At 46.5% G+C, this 26,436-nt stretch overlaps 2 protein-coding genes across 3 annotated transcripts; one reads left to right on the top strand and one right to left on the bottom strand.

Moving 5' to 3' along the window:
• Positions 1-1,238: 1,238 nt before the first annotated feature.
• LOC117434905 (DNA damage-binding protein 1) lies at positions 1,239-17,781 on the bottom strand. Of its 2 annotated transcripts, none has more exons than XM_059003058.1 (27): positions 17,590-17,781; positions 15,896-16,044; positions 15,190-15,306; positions 14,721-14,942; positions 14,325-14,439; positions 14,081-14,178; positions 13,609-13,767; positions 12,563-12,646; positions 12,070-12,186; positions 11,872-11,974; positions 11,600-11,675; positions 11,268-11,376; positions 9,706-9,884; positions 9,285-9,448; positions 9,032-9,139; positions 8,416-8,623; positions 8,221-8,316; positions 6,253-6,364; positions 6,027-6,150; positions 5,715-5,879; positions 5,345-5,439; positions 4,606-4,776; positions 4,100-4,209; positions 3,655-3,824; positions 3,426-3,528; positions 2,475-2,598; positions 1,239-1,769 (listed from the first exon to the last, which is right to left on the bottom strand). In XM_059003058.1, exons 1-27 carry the CDS (start codon positions 17,648-17,650, stop codon positions 1,686-1,688), a joined length of 3,423 nt encoding a protein of 1,140 aa, XP_058859041.1. In that variant the 5' UTR covers positions 17,651-17,781; the 3' UTR covers positions 1,239-1,685. The 2 variants fall into 2 exon arrangements, with proteins under 2 accessions (XP_058859041.1, XP_058859042.1); XM_059003059.1 differs by having other exon boundaries at positions 14,081-14,172.
• A 429-nt stretch (positions 17,782-18,210) lies between these two features.
• LOC117434925 (putative nuclease HARBI1) lies at positions 18,211-25,097 on the top strand. The gene is made up of 3 exons (XM_034057654.3): positions 18,211-19,787; positions 19,956-20,429; positions 20,511-25,097. Exons 1-2 carry the CDS (start codon positions 19,079-19,081, stop codon positions 20,426-20,428), a joined length of 1,182 nt encoding a protein of 393 aa, XP_033913545.2. The 5' UTR covers positions 18,211-19,078; the 3' UTR covers position 20,429; positions 20,511-25,097.
• Positions 25,098-26,436: the final 1,339 nt, after the last annotated feature.

Raw genomic sequence — 26,436 nt, 5'->3', positions numbered from 1 at the left:
ATCAACCCCCAGCTGAATCTCTACCCAGAGCAGCATCATCAACCCCCAGCTGAATCTCTACCCAGAGCAGCATCATCAACCCCCAGCTGAATCTCTACCCAGAGCAGCATCATCAACCCCCAGCTGAATCTCTACCCAGAGCAGCATCATCAACCCCCAGCTGAATCTCTACCCAGAGCAGCATCATCAACCCCCAGCTGAATCTCTACCCAGAGCAGCATCATCAACCCCCAGCTGAATCTCTACCCAGAGCAGCATCATCAACCCCCAGCTGAATCTCTACCCAGAGCAGCATCATCAACCCCCAGCTGAATCTCTACCCAGAGCAGCATCATCAACCTCAGCTGAATCTCTACCCAGAGCAGCATCATCAACCTCAGCTGAATCTCTACCCAGAGCAGCATCATCAACCTCAGCTCAGCAGCCCCGGCCGTGGTTATACGGTTATAAACCCTGCTGCAGATCTCAGTTTCACTCGCTGCCCAGCTCCTCAAAATCAAATCAAATCAAAACAGGCACAGTACGCACAGGTTTCAGCAAATACTTCTTTTTAAAACTTGTTTTATGATTTTATTTAAAGAATACTGGAGTGCATAGGATACTGACAATTGTCTGGCTGTCTACTAGTGTGTTTTTTGGGGTTTTTTTTGTAGATGCATTGCAAAGCAACGTAGATGAGAAACTAGGACGACAAAAAAAAAAAAAAAAAAAAAGTGGACTGGATTTTCTTTGCATTAAGTGACAGTCGTTTTCTTGTTACTTGTTTCCAACTTATGAGAACCTTTGCAAAATTCCAATATTATCTAAATTAATTTGTATACTGACTCTATTAAAGATTTCATGCAGTTATTATTATTCATGTTTAATAATCTTAAAGTGCGAAGAACGGCTGGGGGTGTCCCCTACTCCAATAGCTCTGTACCGGAGACTGGAGCAGCCCCACGGCCGTGCATTGAGGGAATGGGAAAATACACAAAAAAATATCAAATAAAACTCATTTGGAGTTTGGAAAACAGAAATAGTTTTTTTTGTTTGTTTGTTTTTGGAACACAAAACACAAATGTAAAAGGAGGAGTTGTCTTCAATGGAGATTATAGAACAAACAAACAGAAAAATAATATGACACACCAGCCATTTGGGCTTTCAATCTTTAGGAAAATAATAATAATAATAATAATAATAATAATAATAATAATAATAATAATAATAATAAAAAATCACAACAACAGAACACAGTCGACAGGTAACTCAAACGAGTTTAGTTTTTATCATCACAGCTTAAGCAGTAGTCAGCAGGTCCCCTTTATTACGAATAACCTGTCTGGTTTCTCTCTATCCCTCCCATAAACAGCCCTGTCTGAAACACAAAGCAGTCTGTCTACATTCATAACCACTGTGAAAGAGCACTGCCTTCTCCCCGTCGCAGTTCCTGAGCTGTACACTCAAAAGCAGGTTTCCTCTGCCGCCGCCCCCCCCATGAAATCGGCAGGGTTTGGTACGCTCCAGGTTAACCTCTCTACCCATGGAGCTCTATGGGGGGGTGGGGGGGTGGATGTTGGTACGTCCGGGGTGGAGACAGTCTGTAAATCAGTCAAGAAGCAAGGTCCCTGGATCTTGCTGACTGATATACTTATATATTTACAACGCACAGCACCCCCCTCTCTCCCTCGAACCCGCATCCCTTGCTAGTGGATTCTGGTCAGCTCCTCCACGATTTTAATGAGCTCGTCCACAGTCGCCTCTCTCTTCATCCCGCTCCCGTCATCGATCTGCAGCGAAACAGACCGGTGCAATTAGACACAAACAGATCCACAACAAACCCATCACATGCCCTGCTGGAGAAAGGAGAGTTCAACACCAACACAGACCTCGGTTTCAGATCTCAGTCATGCGTTGGGTTCCGTTGCCATGCATCCTTTTAGAGTCGTTGGTAAATTCTTCCGAGATTTTTGCCATGAACACATTTCAAGCAGAGTCTGTTCCCATATAAATAAATACATTGAAACATGTGCCCAGTCCTACTTCTTCTTAAGCTCACAGCAGGGATGGGAAGGAGACTCCTGTTGCACAGCAGTCTGATCCACTGCTGGTTTCACTATGAGTTTAATAAGACACACTGGGGCTAAATCAGTAAAACCTGGAATGGGCGACACGGCTACGCATCCCCCTCAGAGAATGAATGTGAAACCTAGACTGCTCTGGAATGGGAGTACAGTGAAGGGGGCTCCGAGTCAGTCTGTCACACTTCACACGTTTCTCCACATATCAGCAGAATTTCTGAAACAGCTGTCATTAAAACGCAGTAATAAAAGTTATTTAGCTCAAGCCACTGAGAATATCAGATTCTGGCGATATAGGTGGCGTTTGTCTGTATATCTGGCTGTCTGCATGTCCCAGTTGCACTGTGTTACTGGGAGTCTTGTTCCCCTGCATGTCCCAGTTGCACTGTGTTACTGGGAGTCTTGTTCCCCTACCTGCAAGCCGCTGACCACCTCCTGCATCTTGGGCCGGCTGAGATCCAGGAAACTCTCAATCAGATCCCCGTCGATGAAGCCTGTCGCCTGCTCCGTCTTCCGCTCTGTGTGGAACGATCTCCAGGTGGGAAAAATCAAGGAAAAAACACTTGGAAAAAATCCCTAAAAATCAGGATAAAGGTTGGGAAAACATTTGGAATAGGAAAAAGTACCACGGGTCAGACAGGATCAGAGATAAGAACATGAGAGAGATGCCATTCGGCCCACCAACGCTCGTCCGGTCCCGAGCAGCTGATTGATCTCAAAACTTAAAAGGATCCCAGCGATTCATCATCAACACGACTAGGTCTGTATTTAATAATCTACAGGAAATCTGAGAACTGCTTCTCAGAGCTGGGTGAGGCAGGGAGACAGAATCACACACAAGGCTCTGCTGCCACCTAGTGGAAGACTGGGTTACGGGCATCACGGCCAAGCAGCAACATACCAAGAGATGTATCTGGGTTGAATAACAGCAAATCATAACAAATTAATACAGAGGTCCATCTTTGTTATAAATTATTTAAAAAGCAATGAAATACTGAACACAGGGAATTAGTGAAGGGACCTTTTACTGTAATACAGCATAGAGCTGCAGGATTGCAGTGGAGCCTGCTGTCCCACCCGATCCTGCGAGACCCCACACCTACTAACAGAGGGACCTCTGTCTTTCTCACAGGCTGCTACCAACTGAACGCAACTGCTGGAAACAGTTCAACGCAAATTTCATTGCAGGTCTAAAACGCCTCTTAGCAGGACAGAGTGGATTCAGTTGCAGATAAAAAAAAAGCAGTTATTGTGCGTGTTACTGGCGTTATTGTGTGTGTTAGTGGCATTAGTGTATTTGTTACTGGCGTTACTGTTTGTATTATTGGCGTTATTGTGTGCCCCTGCCAGCGCTGCAGAGGATATAAGGAGTGTTCGATCTTGCCCACGCTCTTGATGACCTTGTTGAGTCTGTTCTGCAGGTCCAGGAGGAGGCTGTACCAGCTCTCAGACAGGGAGGTCACCAGACCTGGGGAGAGAGAACGGATGGGAGATACATTTCTAATCATTTTTCAAAATTTCCCAGAAAAACAAAATCCATATATTCCCGGTGTACCCCAGTATATTCCCAGTGTACCACGGCCGCGGTGCTCACCGATCATGCCGTTGACGGTGCCGAGCAGCACGGAGCCCTGCGTGGGGGTGGAGCTCTCGCCCAGGTTCTGCATCACCAGCGAGCCATGGCAGAACACGTTCACAAACTCGCCCAGGTGAAACAGACCCACCTCCTGCAGGTGCTGCCGCTCCTCATCCGTGGTGGCAGCACTGGGAGAGGGGAGAGAGGAGATGTGGATATGGGGAGAGAGGGAGTGAGGGGAGGGAAAAGGGAAATGGAAAGGGAGAGAAAAAAAAAAAATTTGAATGAGTGGGAAATCTCTCGTGCTGTGAAGTGCAGTGCAGTGCAGTACAGTGCAGTGTGTTAGTGATACAGGGGAGCCCCCTCTGAGCAGTGCACCCCCTCTTTCCCTGCCCTGTCAGTCCCAATGCTGGGTTGTGCAGTATGGAGGGGGGTGGAGATACTGATACAGCATCTCCCCTACCTGTCTTTCTGACACACAAACAGGTTGAAGGCGTTCTCCGCCCCCAGGAAGTTGTCATCGTCGAGAATCTCCACCGCGCTCATCCAGTTGGGGTTGAAATCTCGAGCGATCTGCGGCATGGAGAGAGAGGGAGAGGGAGAGGGAGAGACTATAGATTATACTGAAATAAATCAGCGGGTGTGTAATCAATGCGCTGGTTCAGGTGAGGCTCATTTCTGTTAATTTACAATTTAAAAGCAAAACGAGTGAAGAAACAGCTGCTTGGGTTTGTGTGGATCTCTGTTCTCTGCAGTCTTAAGAAAAACAGCTCTCCACTCAAACCCAGCTGTTTCTTCACTCTGAAGAGTAAATCAGCCCGATAGACACCAGCGACACTCCCCTGTGGGGAGCGTGATCAGACTAATCGAACAGAGGGTCCGTGCAGCTCTACCCTCACTGTATTTACTAACCCCTTGCCCCGTCTCCCTCCCTCCATCTCCCCTTCCTCTCCCCCCCCCCCTCCTCACCTCCTCGAAGTTTCCCTCCATGGGTTTGTATGCCAGCAGCAGCACCGATCTCATCAGGTCCCCCACCAGTATGAAGTCTCCCTTGGTCTTCAGGTACAGAGCCATAATGTTGTTGTAGTGGTTGCACTCGGTACGCAGCTCCTTCTCCGCGGTCCACTCGTACAGACGCACCTGCAACACAAAGCCAGTCTCACCACTCGTACAGACAATACCCGCAACACAGAGCCAGTCTCACCACTCACCATGCCTGGCTTTACTACCTGTCTAATGAGACACACCTGAGAGAGATGCTGTTACTGGCAGAGAAAACGAGCCTCTAGTAACCTCTGCCTTGTAGAGATTTGTATTGACCTTGTTAATAAACATCTCTCCAGACAGGTGCAGCCATAACCAGACATCATAATAATAATAATAATCATAATAATAATAATAATAATAATAATAATAATAATACAAGACTAAGTGAAAGCATTGTATTGTCCTCATGCATACAAAGCTACACAGAGTCATATTGACCCGAGTCGTTCTGTTTGTAGACGAGATAAGCTCGAACTGTTTATAAGTTTGTGACCCCTAATATTATAGGGGGAAATAAACATTTAAGGTCAATAGAAGGTCAACAGACACCAGTGTGGGGTCAAATAGGAGGGTTAACAGACACTTCAGAGCTCGCTCCCTGCATACTGGGGCTAGTCAAACTCATAGTAAAACTATGAGGATTATTAATGATGATACTCACTGTGCTGTTGATGCTGGCCAGCAGCTTCCCGTTGAACTCCACCATGGAGTACACAGCCCCCTTCACCTCCTTCTCAGCTACGGTCTGCAGTTTACCTGTTTGGGGGGGGGGGGGAAATCACATCACTCAGGGTTAGTAAGACACACCCGAGGTTGTTTTCTATACACTGGGGCTCAAACTCCAAGTAAAAACTGGAATGGGTGAAAGTGCTATGCAATAGGAGTCTTATTTTCCTCCGCTTCCCCCCCCTTAGCTATAACCGTACCTCTCTACAGAGGGAGTAGTGCAAGACTACCAGGTGCCCCTGCTATTATGTTCCCTCCCCTCCCTCTCAGTCCTACAGTTCTCCCCTTCACACCCCCCCACTCACCGTCGCAGTACTGGAAGACGACGATGCGCCCCTGCTTGGGCTCAGCCTCCTCGGGGTGCACCATGGCTGTCCCCACGATGAAGTAGATGTTGGGGTCCTTCCCCAGCTTGCAGGAGACGAGGCTCAGGGCAAACTCGTTCTGCAGGAACTGGTGAGCGTGGAGCACTGCAGCCAGGAACACGAGGGGTGACAGGGTGTGTGTGTGTGTATGAAAGAGAGAGAGAGAGAGAGAGAGAGAGAGAGAGTTCACAGAAACAGTTTTCAAATTTCTAAATAACTAAATTAAAAAAACTCATGCCCGCGATGACTGACCCTCGAAGGTGTGCTGGTCCACTATGAGCAGGCTGTGCACCTCGATCTCCTCTCCGAACGAAGTCTCGTGGGGGGAGGTGCTGCTCGGGAACAGCTTACTGGAGCTCACACTGCTGGACAGGGCCTGGGGGCAGAGAGAGAGAGGAGGGGGTTACACAACGCGGGAACAGCCAGGACACTAGAGAGGAGGGGGGTGAACTCACTGAGAGAACAGCAATGTCCGTACCTGTGTGCTGGCGCTGGGTCGCACCGCTGCTGTCGCCCCGCTGGCATCCTGCACCTCCACTCTGCTGGACAGCACCCCAAAACACTGGGACCCCTCCTGGTAGCAGATACGCCTGCAAGGAAGTTTAATTAGGGGCCAGCTAGGCTAGACACATGCATCACAAGTGGAGATTGTCATGTGAAAGTTTTGGTAGCAAAAGGTGAAACTAACTGGGGCGCGAAAAGAACTCTAGAAACTATCTCTGCGTTGAGGAATGCCTGTGCCCATTGTATAAAACAGGCATCAGGATGAGTCACTTATGAAACGTTTAAACACGTGCTTTCTTGAGCTCTCTCAGTTCCACTAATATACACACACACACAATCTAACTTCACTGTAACAAATCCCCCTGGGACCTGGAGAAATGTTCGTTATATCAGGGTGTTCACTATAATAGGGTTTGGCATTTTTCTGTATCAGAATAATGACAAAATGGCAAATTTGAATTGAACATCAATATATAATACATTTATGAAGATTCCTTCACATTGATCAACATTTAACCCTTTGCGGTCCATTTATTAATCGCGCGTCAGGCACGCCACGTCTAATTAATTTTCACACACGCACTTAATTTTATACGCGCTGTTTAAAAGTATTTTTTTCCACAGTCAAACGGGTTTAAATGGCCCTGCATATCAACAAAGCACTCACTAGGCATCTCCAGCCCCGCCCCAGCCTTTTGTTTGCTATAGCGTTCAAATATGTAAGAAATAAATAATAATAATAATAATAGTCGTACATACCGATCGATCATCTCCGGATCACTCGTTTTATCACCAAACTCCTCAATAATGCGATCAGTGTCATTATTTTATTATTATAACATCTGAAAAAAGCTCTGCAAATGTCCATGATAGTCTCAGTATGCTGACGCACTTAGCCAGCTTGTTTACTATGGACGCCCATTATCTGATACCTGATACCATGTATGACTATTCATACGCCTTTTTTTATTTATTTATTTATTTTTTTCCCCGACTTGTCTCGGCTCCTGTCGCTCCCACTCGGCAATTGAATGGTTTTCTCGGCTTTTTCCGGAGAAAAAACGACTAAACACCCGTTTATTGCGTTGCTATAATGATGTCGGACCCAGTCCGACAAAGGACCTGTGAGGAATAATTGCAATGTCGGACCCAGTCCGACAATGGACCGCAAAGGGTTAAACAGTATTGTGACAAGTTACACGTGTCACGTGTGGGTAACTGCATTGCAAGACAGAGACATGAGTGTTGGACTTGAAACGCCGGCACAGACGTGCAGGATTTATTAAACACAAAACAGAAAGTAAACAAAAGGTCATGTGACACTATCAACGACGGTAACGCACAGAGGCAGCAATCATTTCATCAAACATAACTCCAAAAAGCACACAAAACAAATCTGTTTCCATTTATAAATTACACCAACACTAATTTCCTATCGCCCTGCTACAGGTATGTTTAAAAGAAAACAGTAAAGAAATGAAAAAGGAAAAATGAAAAAATGTACACTTTCATGCTGAATACGGTAATTGCACATCCTTTCTCTTGACTATCCAGCGTAGATTGCTCCTCACGCCCATTGCCTGGTTGCAGTTTGTGTGAAGATGACAGACAGGCAACGACTGCATTCGTCATGCATGATTCGTACTACAATAGGTCATCTTTGAATTAGAGTTATCTTTGAATTAGTCAACCATGGTGTTTGTTTTTTCAGAGAATAACACACTTGACACTAGTGAAAGTTCAGGGTCAGTCAGTACTGAGATCGTTTTATTGAAATTGAATTGAATTGCATTGGAAAAAAAAAAAAAAAAAAAAAATCTGTTCTTGCTGTTGGGATTGTTAAAAATGGGTGTTTGTTATAAGAAGGGTTTGTTAGTAAAGTTAGCCTGTATGTATGTATGTATGTGTATGTATATATATGTATATATATAATAAAACTCACCGGGGAGACTCGTTGAGGGGCACGGTGCGAATGTGCAGCTTCTGAATCTCATCGATGGTGCCGATCGTCAGGGTGCTGTTATTGGCAAGAGCCAGACTGGAGGGGCAGAGAGAGGGAGAAGGAGGGATGTTAAATATTTCTGTTTGCTGCATTGAGAGAGGAACACCCCCCCCCCACACACACGCAGCAGCGCACCTGTCAGGGTACCCCTCGGAGTTCAGGGGGCACATGTAGTTGACCTCCTTAAGGTTGACGTTGGAGAACACCAGCTTGTGGTTGCTGCTGTAGATGACGGTGGGCCGGTCGGAGCAGGCGAACACGTTGGTGGTTGAGAGCGATCGGAAGGTGCGCAGGACTGTGGGCTGAGTGCCCAGGGTCACCTTCTTACGATCACTGAGCACACCTGGGAGAGAGAGGAGAGAGAGAGAGAGGGAGAAAGGAGGGAACGGGGAGAAAGAGAGGGGGGAGGGGGAGGAGAGGAGAGAGGGGGAGGGAGGGAGAAAAGAGGGAACGGGGAGAGCGGAGGGAGAGACTTTGAAAATTTCTTTACTGAATAATTAAAAACTCAATTATTATGTAACCAAATCAGGCCCCTGGTAAATGTGTTCTGAAGTAAGGGATCACAGAAATTGCAGAAATTATTTCTCAAACTCCCAACTCCTGGCTCATTTCACTAAACTTAGGGCAGTTCTGAGACTGTACAGGGCTAGTGTGAGCCTCTAACCCTGCTCTTGCCCTGGGCCCTTGATCTCCGAGTGAAATAAGTTCAGTCTGAATCGATGCACTGCAAATCAATCAATCAAAGAGGTACCAGTGTGGACGTCGAGTCCGAAGTAGAAGAGCGCCCCGTCTCCGAGCGCGCACAGCAGGTAGTGACTCCCCTCGAAGGTGGTCATGAGGATCGAGCGCGGGATGATTTCTGAAGAGGAGACGCAGACAGGTCATGATTAACCCTCTTTTTTCTAGATCCTGATAGATGCTTTGTAGCATTTGACAAAAGATAATCTAAAGTCAGCATTTAAAAATCATGCTAAAACAGATTTGGTTCCTTCAGCCTGCCTCACCTCCTCCCAGCATCTCCTTGTGCAGCATGTTGAAGGAGGGCAGGTTGAGGATCCGTGCGGAGATGTCCGTCCACAGTCCCACTGCGCACAGGGAGGACACCCCGTTACTGTCCCCCAGAGGGGTGATGTCCAGGCAGGCCACTTCGTGCTCCATCTCCGTGGAGCTGCAACAGGAGAGCAGAGAGGAGGGAGGTAAACAAATAAACAAATCAAACCGCAACGTTACCGGCACAGCATTGCAGTGAGTGCAGCAGCGACAGCAGGTGTGTGCAGTGCGAAGCTGCTGGCCGTTGGTCTGCTGCAGTGTGTGGAGAGTGCAGTGTCTGTTTGTATTTAGTGTACAGTCTCCGCACTGGATCTCCAGGTAGCACAGCACCCTGTAGTGTGTCTCTGTGCAGTGTATTGTAGTGTATAGTGTTACCTGATCTGTTTGAGCTCTCCGCACTGTATCTCCAGGTAGCACAGCACTCTCCCCACAGCCACCACCACCTGGCTGCTGTTGCAGGACGCCACGCTGATGTTCTTGCCATTGGGCTCCTTCCACTCGCTCACCAGGGCCTTGCTCTCCTGGGTGACCAGGCGCACGGAGCCAGACGTGATCTGAGAGGAGAGATGAGCAGCGTGAACTCACCCCGGCACACAGCTAACCTCACCCCGGCACACAGCTAACCTCACCCCGGCACACAGCTAACCTCACCCCGGCACACAGCTAACCTCACCCCGGCACACAGCTAACCTCACCCCGGCACACAGCTAACCTCACCCCGGCACACAGCTAACCTCACCCCGGCACACAGCTAACCTCACCCCAGCACACAGCTAACCTCACCCCGGCACACAGCTAACCTCACCCCGGCACACAGCTAACCTCACCCCGGCACACAGCTAACCTCACCCCGGCACACAGCTAACCTCACCCCGGCACACAGCTAACCTCACCCCGGCACACAGCTAACCTCACCCCGGCACGCTTATGCCTTGTTTCCACTGCAGGCTGGCATTTTTTTTTTTTTTCCTGCATCATCAGGTCACTGGGGGATTGAGGGAATGTATTGTGCTGCGTTTAAAGAAACCCTCAGTAGTAGAAATTCAGAAGAAAAAAGAAAAGAAAAAGAAACCATGCATGCTGCTGCAATTGAAAAAAGTTGGTGGTTATTTTTATTTTCGTGCTGTACACGATTGTAGACAGCACTCTCAAGACCCAATTTTCCAAACCAAACAGAAGACGGATTTAAAGTGAATCCGATAGCTCCCATGTTAACCTGCAACAACCCCAAAGACACGTTTTACTCTGGAATCGCTGTAGTGCTCTGAATGCTTACCGAAGCAGAATGACTGGTAGCAAACACAGTTTCCTTCTTTCAGAGAGAACAGTAAAGCTTATATGTGTTTTTTCTGGTTAAAATGATAATAATATGTGAACCTCTGCCTGTAGGGTGCTGTTCCATTGTGGCGTTCTCCACACAGGTACTGTTCAAAAGACCCTGCAGCACATTCACAGGCCGGCACCCTAAAACACTGTCTTTGTTCACAAAAAAAACATTTCAGCTGTTCCCGCTCCGATAGTTGCTGTCTGTAGTTTTTCTGTGCAGCCCGCAGTTTGTATATTTTGTCTCCCAGCACTTTTGTGGTTTTTGTGGGAATCCGTCATCAGCAGCCACTGTAAAGGGTCACATGTTTTTCTGTTCCCCTGTCGGCTTCCTATAGAAGCACAGGCCTCCCTGCTGAGTGATGATGTAGTTCCTTTGTCAGCAGTCTGGCCACATCGGGTACGATGAAGCAAAGCAGGCTACAAAACCGTTCGTGGCTGGCCAGGGCCAGCAGTGGAAACGAGGTTCACTCCCGCTCACAATCTCACTCACTGACACACAACTCGAAGACACAGCCACCAGAGGGCAGGCAAAAAAAAGAAAGGCCCTGTTTTCAATATTTCTGTCTGGTTCCTGGTGTGCATGTCAGGACAGCAGATGGAGGGTTTCTTACCTGAATGAGCTGTTTGTGCGCCACATTCCCACAGAAGAAGGTCTGAAGGTTATCAACAAAGCCAGGGAGCTCCGTCTCCTCCACCTCCTCTCCGTTCAGCATCAGCACCCTGCAGACAGAGAAACAGAGGAGACACAGAGACATACAGAGAGAGAGAGAGAGAGAGAGAAAGAGAGAGAGAGAGAGAGAGAGACACACAGACAAAAAAAGAGAAGTCAGCCAGAATAAGTAACCAGCGTGTGTGTGTTCATGTGTGTGTGTGTATTTAGTAAATAGACACATTTTAGCATAAAACGATGTGGTTGTCCAGCATGGACTGCATGTGCACTCACCGAGTCTGCCCCACGAAGGACAGCACCAGCATGTCATCTGTGTCCCGGCTTGCATCAGACCTGAGGGGCCACAGCCCTGGGGAGAGGAGGAGAGAGGGGATCACACAGACACCCACACCCGGAGCACAGTGTGAGTTTCTAACCCTGCTCAAACTCCTGGCTCCAGATCATTTCAATACTACTAATAATAATAGACTTCATTGAGGGGAGTTCTGAACCCCAGGACTGGGTGCAGCGTGAGTCTCAAGGAGCAGGTGTGTTTTTTCTCCCACCTTTGATCCCGGGCAGGTCGATGCTGGCATGCTCATGAATCCCAATCCCATTCCGGATGATTCGCAGGGATCCTTCCTTGAACGCTCCGGAGCAGGTCACCAGCTGGGAAAGCAAGAGAACGGGAGATCATAAACAAAAACACCAGAAAAAAGAAAATGGGATTTGTAGAGTATTTACTATGTGATGTCCCTGCTCACCTGCCCCTGCCCCTGCCTCTCCAGGTCCACCACACACATATCCACGATGGGGCCCAGGTTAGTGAAGGTCTCCATCACTGCCACGTATGAGCCCTGCTCATTGCTGTCCACGTTCAGCTGCAAGAGAAGAGAGGAGCTGCTCTGTGACACTGCCACCCAACTGAAACAAGCGCTGTCAATAACACAGAGAGAGAGAGAGAGAGCGAGAGAGACTCACAGACAAAGCGAGAGAGAGAAAGACTCACAGACAGAGAGGAGAGAGAGGAGAGAAAGAGAGAGAGAAAGACTCACAGACAGAGAGGAGAGAGAGTGTGCAAGAGAGACTCACAGACAAACACAAAGAGAGAGAGAGAGAGAGAGACTGGCACCAACTGGAATGAGCTTTTTAAATAAGCCACAAACACAGGCAGACAGACAGATACACACACATGCACACACAGTCGCGTATGCAGGGTAAGCAGGTAAATTAAAAGACAACCGTCCCGCTCCGTACCTTCACCAGCTGAGAGTCTCCGAGCCGGGACCCCACAAACACCACGCCGTTATCCAGGTAGGTCAGGCAGTCCGCGATCGACGTCTGGGGAACACAAACCAGAAAGAAACAGTTTCAACAGCACTACACTTCACCCCAGTAACTCTAACCTGCATCCTGCCCCCTCACCTCTCCCAGCTCTAACCTGCTCAACTCACCTCTAACCTGCTCGACTCACCTCTCCCAGTTCTAACCTGCTCGACTCACCTCTCCCAGCTCTAACCTGCTCGACTCACCTCTCCCAGCTCTAACCTGCTCAACTCACCTCTCCCAGCTCTAACCTGCTCGACTCACCTCTCCCAGCTCTAACCTGCTCGACTCACCTCTAACCTGCTCGACTCACCTCTCCCAGCTCTAACCTGCTCGACTCACCTCTCCCAGCTCTAACCTGCTCGACTCACCTCTCCCAGCTCTAACCTGCTCGACTCACCTCTCCCAGCTCTAACCTGCTCGACTCACCTCTCCCAGCTCTAACCTGCTCGACTCACCTCTCCCAGCTCTAACCTGCTCGACTCACCTCTCCCAGCTCTAACCTGCTCGACTCACCTCTCCCAGCTCTAACCTGCTCGACTCACCTCTCCCAGCTCTAACCTGCTCGACTCACCTCTAACCTGCTCGACTCACCTCTCCCAGCTCTAACCTGCTCGACTCACCTCTCCCAGCTCTAACCTGCTCGACTCACCTCTCCCAGCTCTAACCTGCTCGACTCACCTCTCCCAGCTCTAACCTGCTCGACTCACCTCTCCCAGCTCTAACCTGCTCGACTCACCTCTCCCAGCTCTAACCTGCTCGACTCACCTCTCCCAGCTCTAACCTGCTCGACTCACCTCTCCCAGCTCTAACCTGCTCGACTCACCTCTCCCAGCTCTAACCTGCTCGACTCACCTCTCCCAGCTCTAACCTGCTCGACTCACCTCTCCCAGCTCTAACCTGCTCAACTCACCTCTCCCAGCTCTAACCTGCTCGACTCACCTCTCTCAGCTCTAACCTGCACCCTGCCCCCTCACCTCCCCAAGCAGCTCCACGCGCAGGTCCTTCAGGGTCACCGACCCGTCCATCTGCTCCTCCTTCTCCAGCAGCAGCATGAACAGCCTGCCCTCCATGTCCCCGAGCAGGTAGCGTGAGCCGCTTGGGTCCACACGGTGGTGACACACAACCGAGCTTTGCTGTGAGAGACAGAGAGCGAGAGACAAAACCTTTCAACAAACATGTATACACACACACCCACCCTACTGCTAACTGACAGGACAAGTTGATTGGAGTGAAAATGCCTGTTATTTTTCTGTTATTTTAAATTAAAACAGACAGAACAGAGCGCAGTACACTACTGGCTAACTGGTATTGAAAATGGACAGGACTCCATTACCTTTATCATAATAATAAATGCAGAGATAAATATATGCAGTTCCCTAGGGCTATGAATACATCACACCGTGACATCACAACTATTGTAAATGTGGGCGGGGCCATGCTCAGTACCTTGATGATGGGCGGGGCCACGGCCAGGTACTTGTCTCCGTTGTGGTAGGTGATCGATTCCTGTCCGATGATGATGGCTCCTCCGAAGGGCTCTGGGACTTGGAAATAAACAAACTACTTTTAAAAAACAACGCACAGAGCCAGGACCCACGCCCAGCGAAGGGTTAACAACGACTCTGCCATACCTCACAACACACCAGAGTTAGTGCTGCCCTCCCTCCAGCCTCGCCCCTTCCCTGCCTACCTGCGATGACCATGGATGCCTCTGCCTCCACGTTCTCCTGCTTCCAGGGGCCCTTGTTGAACTCCTTCTCTCGCAGGGAGACCTCGTAGGTCTTCACGTGACGTCCCTGGGGGTCCTGCACAGAACAGCAGCGCAGCCAGTGGGTCAGATCTCACTTCATTGCAATCACACAAACTTTGTGTTTCTCTGTGCTCAGAGGAGTGTCATTGTGAGTGTGCGTTTCTCCCTGTGCCAATGTATCTCTCCCTCTCCCTGTGGCAGTGTTTCTCTCTCTGTGTGCCAGTGTTTCTCTCTGTGTGCCAGTGTTTCTCTTTGTCTGTGTGCCAGTGTTTCTCTCTGTGTGCCAGTGTTTCTCTTTGTCTGTGTGCCAGTGTTTCTCTCTGTTTCTTTCAGTACCTGGTAGACGAAGCAGATCGTGGGCACTTGGCAGCCGAACAGGAACTTGACATCAATGACCTGCAGCTCCTCCAGACGGATGTTGAAGGCTTTCAGCTCCTTGTTGTCCCGGTCCAGCGGGATCACCTTGAAGAGGCCGTCGTACAGACGCAGCCCGATCATCCGGCACTCCGGGTCAATGATCCCGATGATTCCCGTCTCCGAGGGCCGGCCGATGCGATCCTGAGAGCGCGAATCAGAATCACAGCTGACTGTGTGACTGCACTGCACTGACAGGTCAGGCTTCAGCCTAGCTGTTTCTATTAACTTTTACAATAATAATAATAATAATATGACTTTCAACATCATAAACAGATGCAGGTTTAATACCAGCACGGTCCACCTCTTGACAAAGTGACAACGCCAGCACTGCCAGCCGGACAAATCGTGTGTCCTGGATTCAGAGTTCAGGATCAGTAATGAAACGTACCTGCACGTTCCCGTGTGCACGGGTCAGGATATCGATACTGTCTCCACACTGCTTGTACTCCAGGATGCAGGCGTTGTACTTGGTCGTCAGGATGAAGAGAAGGTCTTTGCTCTCTCCCTGGAGTCGGTGGAACAAAATCAACAAACACGGAATCAGAATCCCCCATCACGGAGCAGATTTTAACATGACAGGAATGACAGGACTGAAACTTAGAGTAGCGATGGAAGCAGGACTCCTGTATCACAGCAGTATCTCGCCCACTTCAGGTTTTACTATGAGCTTGATTAGCCACAGTGTAGCTCAGGTGTGTTTTTATCAAACACAGTAAAACCAGAAATGGATCAAACTGCTATGCAATGGGAGTCTTATTTCCATTCATGTTAAAGACAAGTCTTTTCTCAGCAGTATTTTAAAGGACACACACAGAGATGGAGACAGAGGCTCAGACACATGCAGAGACAGAGACAAATGCAAAGGACTTCCTCCATGCTGCAATGGGAAGAGTGATCTGATCATGTCAACAATACACACATATATAATGTAAGTGAAGAAGTGCAGCTCTGCACCACAGGGCTGGGGTCAGTGTGAGTTTCAAGGCACGTGAAATGAAACACAGGTTTCCTGTTCTGAGGCTCGGAGGTGCAGTGAAGGGGCCGCAGGGAGCACAGGGATCTCCCCCGGCGCGGGACGCTTCCTCCGCACTCACCTTGGGTCTGAACAGCTCCATGACGGCGATCTTGCCGTACATGCCCACCTCCTTGACCGGCCGAAGCCCCTCTGGAGTCACCACGTAGATCTCCAGCCGCGTGTTCTTCGCAATGAGCAGGTTCAGGTCCTCCGCGGAGGTGAAGTGACCTGGGGGGGGGGGGGGGGGGAGACAGACAGAAAGAAAGAAAGAATTATTAAAGAAAGGACACAGAGACACACAGACAGAAAGAAAGAATTATTAAAGAAAGGACACAGAGACACACAGACAGAAAGAAAGAATTATTAAAGAAAGGACACAGAGAGAGATAGAGAAAGAGTGAGAGAAAGACAAAGAAAGAATTATTAAAGAAAGGACACGAGAGAGAGCGACAGACAGAATGAAAGAATTATTAAAGAAAGGACACAGAGAGAGAGAGACACAGACACAGAATGAAAGAATTATTAAAGAAAGGACACAGAGAGAGAGAGAGACACAGACACAGAATGAAAGAATTATTAAAGAAAGGACACAGAGAGAGACACAGACACAGAATGAAAGAATTATTAAAGAAAGGACACAGAGAGAGAGACAGACACAGAATGAAAGAATTATTAAAGAAAGGACACAGAGAGAGCGACAGACAGAATATAAGAATTATTAAAGAAAGGACACAGAAAGAATTATTAAGACAGACAGACAGAGACAGACAGACAGACAGACAGAAACTGTTTTTACATAATCTTTATTTTATATAGAGCCTTTCATAGTGGACCACCATCACAAAGCGCTTTACAAGATGCAGTAACAACAAGAAAATTCATCATACTTTAAATAGACAAATGCATAATACATAATATACAGTAAAAAAAAACAATGCATAATACATGATATACAGTGGAAAGTGCATCATACATGAAATAGCAGCAGCAACACAGCAGCTAATAGCAGATATCAGGCTTAAAGAGCATGGAAAGCAAGAGAGAACAGGCGGGTCTTGAGAGCTGATTTAAATATATTTATATATATATATATATATATATATATATATATATATATATATATATATATATATATTCTTATTTTACGATGTAGTCAGCCAGTCGATATGAGCATAGCGCTGTTATTAATGCAATATACCCGTGTGCAGAGACACACAGAGAGAGAGAGAGAACATGAATGGGTTTTTATTTAATTTTTTACTTTGTCAGCAGCGACTTCTGTACCGTGCCAGCTTTATTTTGAGAAGCTCAGTCGGTGCTTTGTCGGGAGATGACGTTACTAATGCTACAGAACTGCAGGGTTTTCATTTATATGCCGAAAATGCGCAGCACAACCATATTAACAGATAACAGATAACGCTCGTCTGGTTTTTTCTCTCTCCAGATGTGGCCACGCACCATTATTTCAAAGCAAATTTAAGTCATGCTCCTGAAATACTCTGCATGACAGCAATACAAAACAAACAGAAACTGTTTTATTTACAGATCTGAAACGTTTATTTTACCCCCCCCCCAGGTCTTATTGCCCCCATTTATCCCATCTGCATCGACCTCGCGTTTCGGGTTTAATTTCTCGGGCTCTCCGCAGGCCCCGCCTCTCCGGCGGCTCGATTAAGGACCTCATGGCGGGCATGGAGTCTCGGAGGCGGCGGTGCAGGGGTAAACAAGAGCCGATCATTATACCAGGCATCACAAAAATAAATACATCCTTACCCGTAATGCAAGCATTGACCGCGGTGGGCTTCTGGGCCGTCACCACGTAGTTGTAGGACATGGTGATAGGAGAAAAATAATAATAACTATTATTATAATGAAAATAAAACAAAATAAAATGGTGTTATCTGCGCGCTTTCCGCTCAACCCTCAAGGAAAAGCAGCTTGAGTTATAACTCAATATCGCCCCCCAGCGCCCGAGCACCGCACTGCACAGCCCTTAAACAGCCTGGTTGAGCGCCCTCTAGCGACCAGAACCAATACAATAACTATATATTAAGGGTAGTATTTATTTTATATACCGTATTTATTTTACAATTCTGCATATTTAAATTATGCAAAGTTTCTACTTCTTTTTAGAAAAAAAAACTTGCTGTCGTACTTTTTTTTATATAGCGCCGCAATGTGGCCGGGGTGAGAACAACAGTCTATGCAGCTCGTATGTAGTGAATGAAACGGTGGCGCATTATTAGCCACAGTTAAGCGGAACTGAAAACGGCGCACAAAGCCGCGAATCTAGTGTATTATGTAGCTTTTTGGGTTTAATTATCAAAAATAAAGTTTAATTGATACCCCCCGTCCGGGAGGGGGCGATAGTAAGTCCCCATGGTGGATTTAATGCGCCAATAAAGCACACTAAATAGCTACCAGCATCAACCAGGCTCGATCAATCGATCACACAGATTGATGTGCAGTCCTTAGAAACAGGATGTAAAAAAAAATAATTTTAAAAAATGCAAACGAGACAAAAACAACAAAGACTGCATTCTGTAACCATATTTAAATAGCAGCGCAGCCCGGTACTGTTTACAGAACCAATCGCGTCATCCTAAACTCGAATTGCTAATATAAATATATGTTTTTTTTCTTAAAAGGCTAGATTCGGAAAGACAGAAAGAAAGCGAGAACGTGTTACGCAGGAAGGTAATATTATCAATACCCGGACAGCCGTGCAGTGCAGTTGTTGCAGATAGGGTAGGGTAGGGTGGGGACGAAAAAGAAAGGCTTCCGTCCCATTAGTTTGTTAATCGCTGCAGACGCCGCGCTGTCGTGGATTGGATTCCATTCTTTGGTACCGAGGGAACCCACAAGACTCGGTTCGCTTTGCAGAAGATTACATTGTTATTAGCAATCGGGTCGTGGTGGGAGTTTGAGTGTGGTTTGCTTGATAAGAATATATATCATTTGTTTTAAACAAATGCATTCTAAAAACTAATAATAGCAATATCTCGATTTTCGCTTTTAGTGTTCAGATATTCAGATAATAATCTCAGATACATCGGAGCAGCGCAGCGTGCCATTTAAAAGCACCAGGGCGTCACTAAGCATACAGCACTGCTCCCAAATCCCGAGAAACGCCTCGCTAGCGCCCCCCTCTGCCCCTCAGGGATCGATAATATTAACAATAATCGTTGCAGTGCAGCTTGAAAGCCAGTCCAGGTGTTACATTCGCTGGCTCTCTAGCGCCCCCCCTCCTGGCCTCTCTGCGATGGCGGATCTGGAGCTAGCGATGGCGCTGGTGGATGAGGAGGATCAGAAGCGACACCGGCGCATGAAGAGGCGCCGCCCGCAGCCCTACACCTTCCGCCGTCACCACGATTACTCGGACCTGCCGGACCGGCTCCTGATCCAGAGGTTCCGCTTCGACCGGCCCAGCCTCAACTTCCTGTGCGAGCTGCTGAGGGACGACCTGATGTCGCCGCTGGCGCGGAACCACCCGCTCCCCGTGGAGACCAAGCTGTGCGCCGCGCTGGCTTTCTACGCCACCGGCTCCTTCCAGAACGCGCTGGGCGACTCGGTGGCGGGCGCCTGCCAGGCCACCATGAGCCGCGCCATCACGCAGGTGTGCGACGCGCTGGTGGGGAAGGCCCACCTCTTCATCCGCTTCCCTCGCCGGGAGGGAGAGGCCGAGCCGGTGAAGCAGCAGCTCCGGGGCCTCTGCGGGGGCCTCCCCGACGCGCTGGGGGCCCTCGGCTGCACCCACGTGGCCATCAAGGCCCCCAAGGACAGCGAGCGCGCCTACCTGAACCGGCGCGGGTTCCACTCCATCAACGTGCAGCTCACCTGCACCCGCGCGCACAAGATCACCAGCGTGGCCGCCAACTTCCCCGGCGCCTGCCGTGACGCTGACATCCTGCAGAGGAGCGCCGTGGGGCGGCACGGGGCGCAGGGCAAGATCGGGGCGGGGTACCTCATCGGTGAGTCCGGGGAGGGGTAACACCATGTATAGAAATAAGACTCCTGTTGTGTAGCAGTTGCACCCCGTCCAGGTTTTGCTACCAGCTTGATTAGTCCCAGTGTGTCCAAGCTCGGGTGTGTCTTGTTATTAAATGCTATCTCTCCCCTCTCTCTCTCTCCCTCCCCAGGTGACAGTGAGTACCCCCCGCGGGCCTGGCTGCTCACGCCGGTGTCCGGCCCGCGCTCGGAGGCGCAGAGCCGCTATAACGAGGCTCTGGGGCGCGTGCGGAGGGAGGTGAGCGAGCGCACGTTCCAGCTGCTGAAGCGCCGGTTCCGCTGCCTGGACCGAGGGGACGGAGGCCCCCTGCAGTACTCCCCCGAGCGCTGCGCCCGCATCATCATCGCCTGCTGCGTGCTGCACAACGTGGCGCTGGGCTGGGCCGTGCCGCTCGAACACCCCCAGGAGGAAGGGGAGCCGGGGGGGGCGCAGCGGGGGGGCGGGGAGCAGCAGCAGCAGGTGGAGGAGGAGGAGGAGAATGGAGAGGAGGAGGAATTGACCGAGGAGGAGGAGGAGGAGGAGGAGGAGGAGAAGGTGCCAGGAGGAGGGCTGAAGGAGGGGAGAGCCAGGAGGCAGGAGCTGATAGATCTGTACTTCAGCTGAGGTGAGGAGAGAAGAGGGAGTGGGGATGATATCATAATAATAATAATAATAATAATAATAATAATTACCCTGATTTCTCCAGGGTGCTGGTCTGGGGTCTGGGCTGCAGCTGAACATCACAAGAGAGTGGGGGGGGAGGCTCAGCGTGCCCCTATTCTGGGCTCCTCACTGGAGGTGTCGATGCTCCACACCTCTCCCACCCTCCCAGAGGCTGTTCTGCAGTGGGGCAATATCGCATTGAGACTGGAATAAAACATGTGGACTGTACTGCAGTGGGACGCATTCGGACTTCAGCGCATAAAGACTGGAGCGCATTGGGACTATCGCAGGGATGCAAATAAGACTCCCGTTCCACAGCAGTGATCCATTCCTGGTTTTACTACCTGTCTAATGAGACACACCTGAGAGAGATGCTGTTACTGGCAGAGAAAACGAGCCTCTAGTAACCTCTGCCTTGTAGAGATTTGTATTGACCTTGTTAATAAACATCTCTCCAGACAGGTGCAGCCATAACCAGACATAATAATAATAATAATAATAATAATAATAATAATAATAATAATAATAATAATAATAATAATACAAGTCTAAGTGAAAGCATTGTATTGTCCTCGTGCATACAAAGCTACACAGATGAATACCTTGAGTCATATTGACCCGAGTCGTTCTGTTTGTAGACGAGATCAGCTCTAAAAATAATAAACGTCTCAAAGCTCTTATTTTCTGTTTATGAGTTCGTGACCCCAGTCTAGGAGAAGTCATTCAATATTATTGGAGGGGGGGTGGACCCAGTGTCGGGTCAAACAGACACGAAACATAATAGGGTTAATAAGACTCACCTGAGCTTGTTACCTGCACACTGGGGCTAATCCAGCTCATTGTAAAACCTAGAGTGGGTGAAACTGCTGTGCACTGGGAGTCACTGCAGCGTCTTTCCTGTCAGCTCAAGTTCTGCCTTTTCTAGTAAGTGTTTATAGCCCTGATAGAGAACGTCACTTTGTTTGAATTGTGTTTTTAGTTGAATGTTGCTTGCTTGTCTCTATACCTGTGCTGCTTCTGTGTATATTAAATATCATATCTGGTGATTATCCTGAGACCAGAGGCTGAGTGGCTATGAAGAAGAACAACATTAACACAGCCATGTAATAAACTGAACCAGCATTAACACAGCCGTGTAATATAACTGAACACAACATTAACACTGCCATGTAATAAACTGAACACAACATTAACACAGCCGTGTAATATAACTGAACACAACATTAACACTACCATGTAATAAACTGAACCAGCATTAACACTACCATGTAATAAACTGAACCAGCATTAACACTGCCGTGTAATATAACTGAACACAACATTAACACTGCCATGTAATAAACTGAACACAACATTAACACAGCCGTGTAATATAACTGAACACAACATTAACACTACCATGTAATAAACTGAACACAACATTAACACTGCCATGTAATATAACTGAACACAACATTAACACTGCCATGTAATAAACTGAACCAGCATTAACACTGCCATGTAATAAACTGAACCAGCATTAACACTGCTATGTAATAAACTGAACCAGCATTAACACAGCCATGTAATAAACTGAACCAGCATTAACACAGCCATGTAATAAACTGAACCAGCATTAACACAGCCATGTAATAAACTGAACACAGCATTAACACAGCCATGTAATAAACTGAACCAGCATTAACACTGCCGTGTAATAAACTGAACACAACATTAACACTGCCATGTAATAAACTGAACCAGCATTAACACAGCCATGTAATAAACTGAACCAGCATTAACACTACCATGTAATAAACTGAACCAGCATTAACACAGCCATGTAATAAACTGAACCAGCATTAACACAGCCATGTAATAAACTGAACACAGCATTAACACAGCCATGTAATAAACTGAACCAGCATTAACACAGCTATGTAATAAACTGAACCAGCATTAACACTGCTGTGTAATAAACTGAACACAACATTAACACTGCCGTGTAATAAACTGAACACAACATTAACACAGCCGTGTAATATAACTGAACACAACATTAACACAGCCGTGTAATATAACTGAACACAACATTAACACAGCCGTGTAATATAACTGAACACAACATTAACACTACCATGTAATAAACTGAACCAGCATTAACACTACCATGTAATAAACTGAACCAGCATTAACACTGCCGTGTAATAAACTGAACACAACATTAACACTACCATGTAATAAACTGAACACAACATTAACACAGCCGTGTAATATAACTGAACACAACATTAACACAGCCGTGTAATAAACTGAACACAACATTAACACTACCATGTAATAAACTGAACCAGCATTAACACAGACATGTAATAAACTGAACACAACATTAACACAGCCATGTAATAAACTGAACACAACATTAACACTACCATGTAATAAACTGAACCAGCATTAACACAGACATGTAATAAACTGAACACAACATTAACACAGCCATGTAATAAACTGAACACAACATTAACACAGCCATGTAATAAACTGAACCAGCATTAACACTACCATGTAATAAACTGAACCAGCATTAACACAGACATGTAATAAACTGAACACAACATTAACACAGCCATGTAATAAACTGAACACAACATTAACACAGCCATGTAATAAACTGAACCAGCATTAACACTACCATGTAATAAACTGAACCAGCATTAACACAGACATGTAATAAACTGAACACAACATTAACACAGCCATGTAATAAACTGAACACAACATTAACACAGCCGTGTAATAAACTGAACACAACATTAACACAGCCATGTAATAAACTGAACCAGCATTAACACTACCATGTAATAAACTGAACACAACATTAACACTGCCATGTAATAAACTGAACACAACATTAACACAGCCATGTAATAAACTGAACCAGCATTAACACTACCATGTAATAAACTGAACCAGCATTAACACAGACATGTAATAAACTGAACACAACATTAACACAGCCATGTAATAAACTGAACACAACATTAACACAGCCGTGTAATAAACTGAACACAACATTAACACAGCCATGTAATAAACTGAACCAGCATTAACACTGCCATGTAATAAACTGAACACAACATTAACACAGCCATGTAATAAACTGAACCAGCATTAACACAGACATGTAATAAACTGAACACAACATTAACACAGCCATGTAATAAACTGAACACAACATTAACACAGCCATGTAATAAACTGAACCAGCATTAACACTACCATGTAATAAACTGAACCAGCATTAACACAGACATGTAATAAACTGAACACAACATTAACACAGCCATGTAATAAACTGAACACAACATTAACACAGCCGTGTAATAAACTGAACACAACATTAACACAGCCATGTAATAAACTGAACCAGCATTAACACTACCATGTAATAAACTGAACACAACATTAACACTGCCATGTAATAAACTGAACCAGCATTAACACTGCCATGTAATAAACTGAACACAACATTAACACTGCCGTGTAATAAACTGAACCAGCATTAACACTACCATGTAATAAACTGAACACAACATTAACACTGCCATGTAATAAACTGAACCAGCATTAACACTGCCATGTAATAAACTGAACACAACATTAACACAGCCATGTAATAAACTGAACCAGCATTAACACTGCCATGTAATAAACTGAACCAGCATTAACACTACCATGTAATAAACTGAACCAGCATTAACACTGCCATGTAATAAACTGAACACAACATTAACACAGCCATGTAATAAACTGAACCAGCATTAACACTGCTATGTAATAAACTGAACCAGCATTAACACTACCATGTAATAAACTGAACCAGCATTAACACTGCCATGTAATAAACTGAACACAACATTAACACAGCCATGTAATAAACTGAACCAGCATTAACACTACCATGTAATAAACTGAACCAGCATTAACACTACCATGTAATAAACTGAACCAGCATTAACACAGCCATGTAATAAACTGAACCAGCATTAACACTACCATGTAATAAACTGAACCAGCATTAACACTGCCATGTAATAAACTGAACACAACATTAACACAGCCATGTAATAAACTGAACCAGCATTAACACTGCCATGTAATAAACTGAACCAGCATTAACACTACCATGTAATAAACTGAACCAGCATTAACACTGCCATGTAATAAACTGAACACAACATTAACACAGCCATGTAATAAACTGAACCAGCATTAACACTGCCGTGTAATAAATTGAATGGTTTGCTTTCTTTAATAAAGTGTGTCTGTGTCCCAGGCAGTGTAACAATATGACACCTATCATGACATGCAGGTTGCGGTGCGATGTGTATCGCGATCCATGTGACTGTCCTGACGGGCTGCTTGTGTGATGCACAGTAAGATCACAGGGTGGTTTAATAGACAGACTGTTTTGTTAGAAGCCAGCAGTGAAATGAGACAGGGTGGGTAAGTACTCAAACCGTGTTCAAAGACGTGTTCTTTAATTGTGAGCCTCTCGGTGAGCTGAGCTGTGCTGCTGTGTTTTTGGTCTGGTATCATACACAGTGCATATATATACAGATGCCTGATTAAAGCACAAAGTGGTCTAACATTTTCATACCTCAGTGCCTATTGTTTCTCTATCACTGATTACTGAGTGGAAATGTAAATTCTCACACCCAGGGGTTTCCGTGCAGGTCGGTATATAAAGGATATAAATGGCCCATCTTGAGGTGTCTAATAGATATAGATTATGTGTCTAACACACTGCTATATAATAAATCACATGTTACTGAATGAATTCAGTATTTTCACAGTGAATATACGTGATGGATAGATAGATAGATTCTTTCGATATGCATGAATAGATTATTATTATTATTATTATTTATTTCTTAGCAGACGCCCTTATCCAGGGCGACTTACAATTGTTACAACATATCACATTATACATTATTTCACATTTTTTACAAATATCACATTATTTTTACATACAATTACCCATTTATACAGTTGGGTTATTACTGGAGCAATCTAGGTAAAGTACCTTGCTCAAGGGTACAGCAGCAGTGTCCCCGATTGAACCCACGACCCTCCGGTCAAGAGTCCAGAGCCCTGACCACTACTCCACACTGCTGCGTACACAGTTACATACGGAGCCACGCTGCAGGTCATGCATGTAATCCCAGTTCACACTGCAGTACTTGTGTATTATTTGTATGCTAACAGAACATCACAGGGTCGCTGGCTCTTTGAGGTAAGTGCAGCTAAGCAGGGAAACACGCACACTGAAGTGTGATCCTGAGAAAGGTCTTGGATTTTCAGCGCTCCGATATTGAAGACATTCATACTTTACTTTGGCCAGTGTCTTGTGTCTATCAGCCTGTCCTTCCTCCCACAGCCTCGATGGACCCCGGCGATGACCCCCTGCCACTTCATCTCTGACATGCTGCCCTCTGACCCCCGCTTCACAGTGACGGGAGCCCCTCACATGAGCCATCTTTATTCACAAATTCACAATTGTTCTTCTTTAGATAAACAGTGGTTTGAAAACTGTGGCTGCTGTGGTTGAGGATATTTTGTTCATGTCGGGTAAGTAGATGCGTCTATAGGCTAGTGCATCACTTTTCATAAATTATCAGTAGGATTCACAGATACACAAAAGGATGTGAAACTCACAATTGGACTTCTTTAAATGAAAGTTGGTTTGGAAAGCCTAGGTGACGCGGTTGCTGATTTACAGCGTATTTAATGAACCCGGTTTGCTCTAGGCACATATATGGAACATTTGATTGATTTTCACAAATTGTTTATAGGATTCACAGGGTGACCATACATCCCCGGATGAGGTACTGTGTCCCCGGTCAAACAATGTCCCCGAAACTCGTCCCTGAATACCCATACTTTTAATTTCTCATGTTGGAAATATCCAGATCCAGATTATTGTTATT

The sequence above is a fragment of the Acipenser ruthenus genome, chromosome 28 (assembly GCF_902713425.1).
Source record: "Acipenser ruthenus chromosome 28, fAciRut3.2 maternal haplotype, whole genome shotgun sequence".
NCBI lineage: Eukaryota > Metazoa > Chordata > Actinopteri > Acipenseriformes > Acipenseridae > Acipenser > Acipenser ruthenus.
This window is presented reverse-complemented; position numbering and strand designations above follow the sequence as displayed.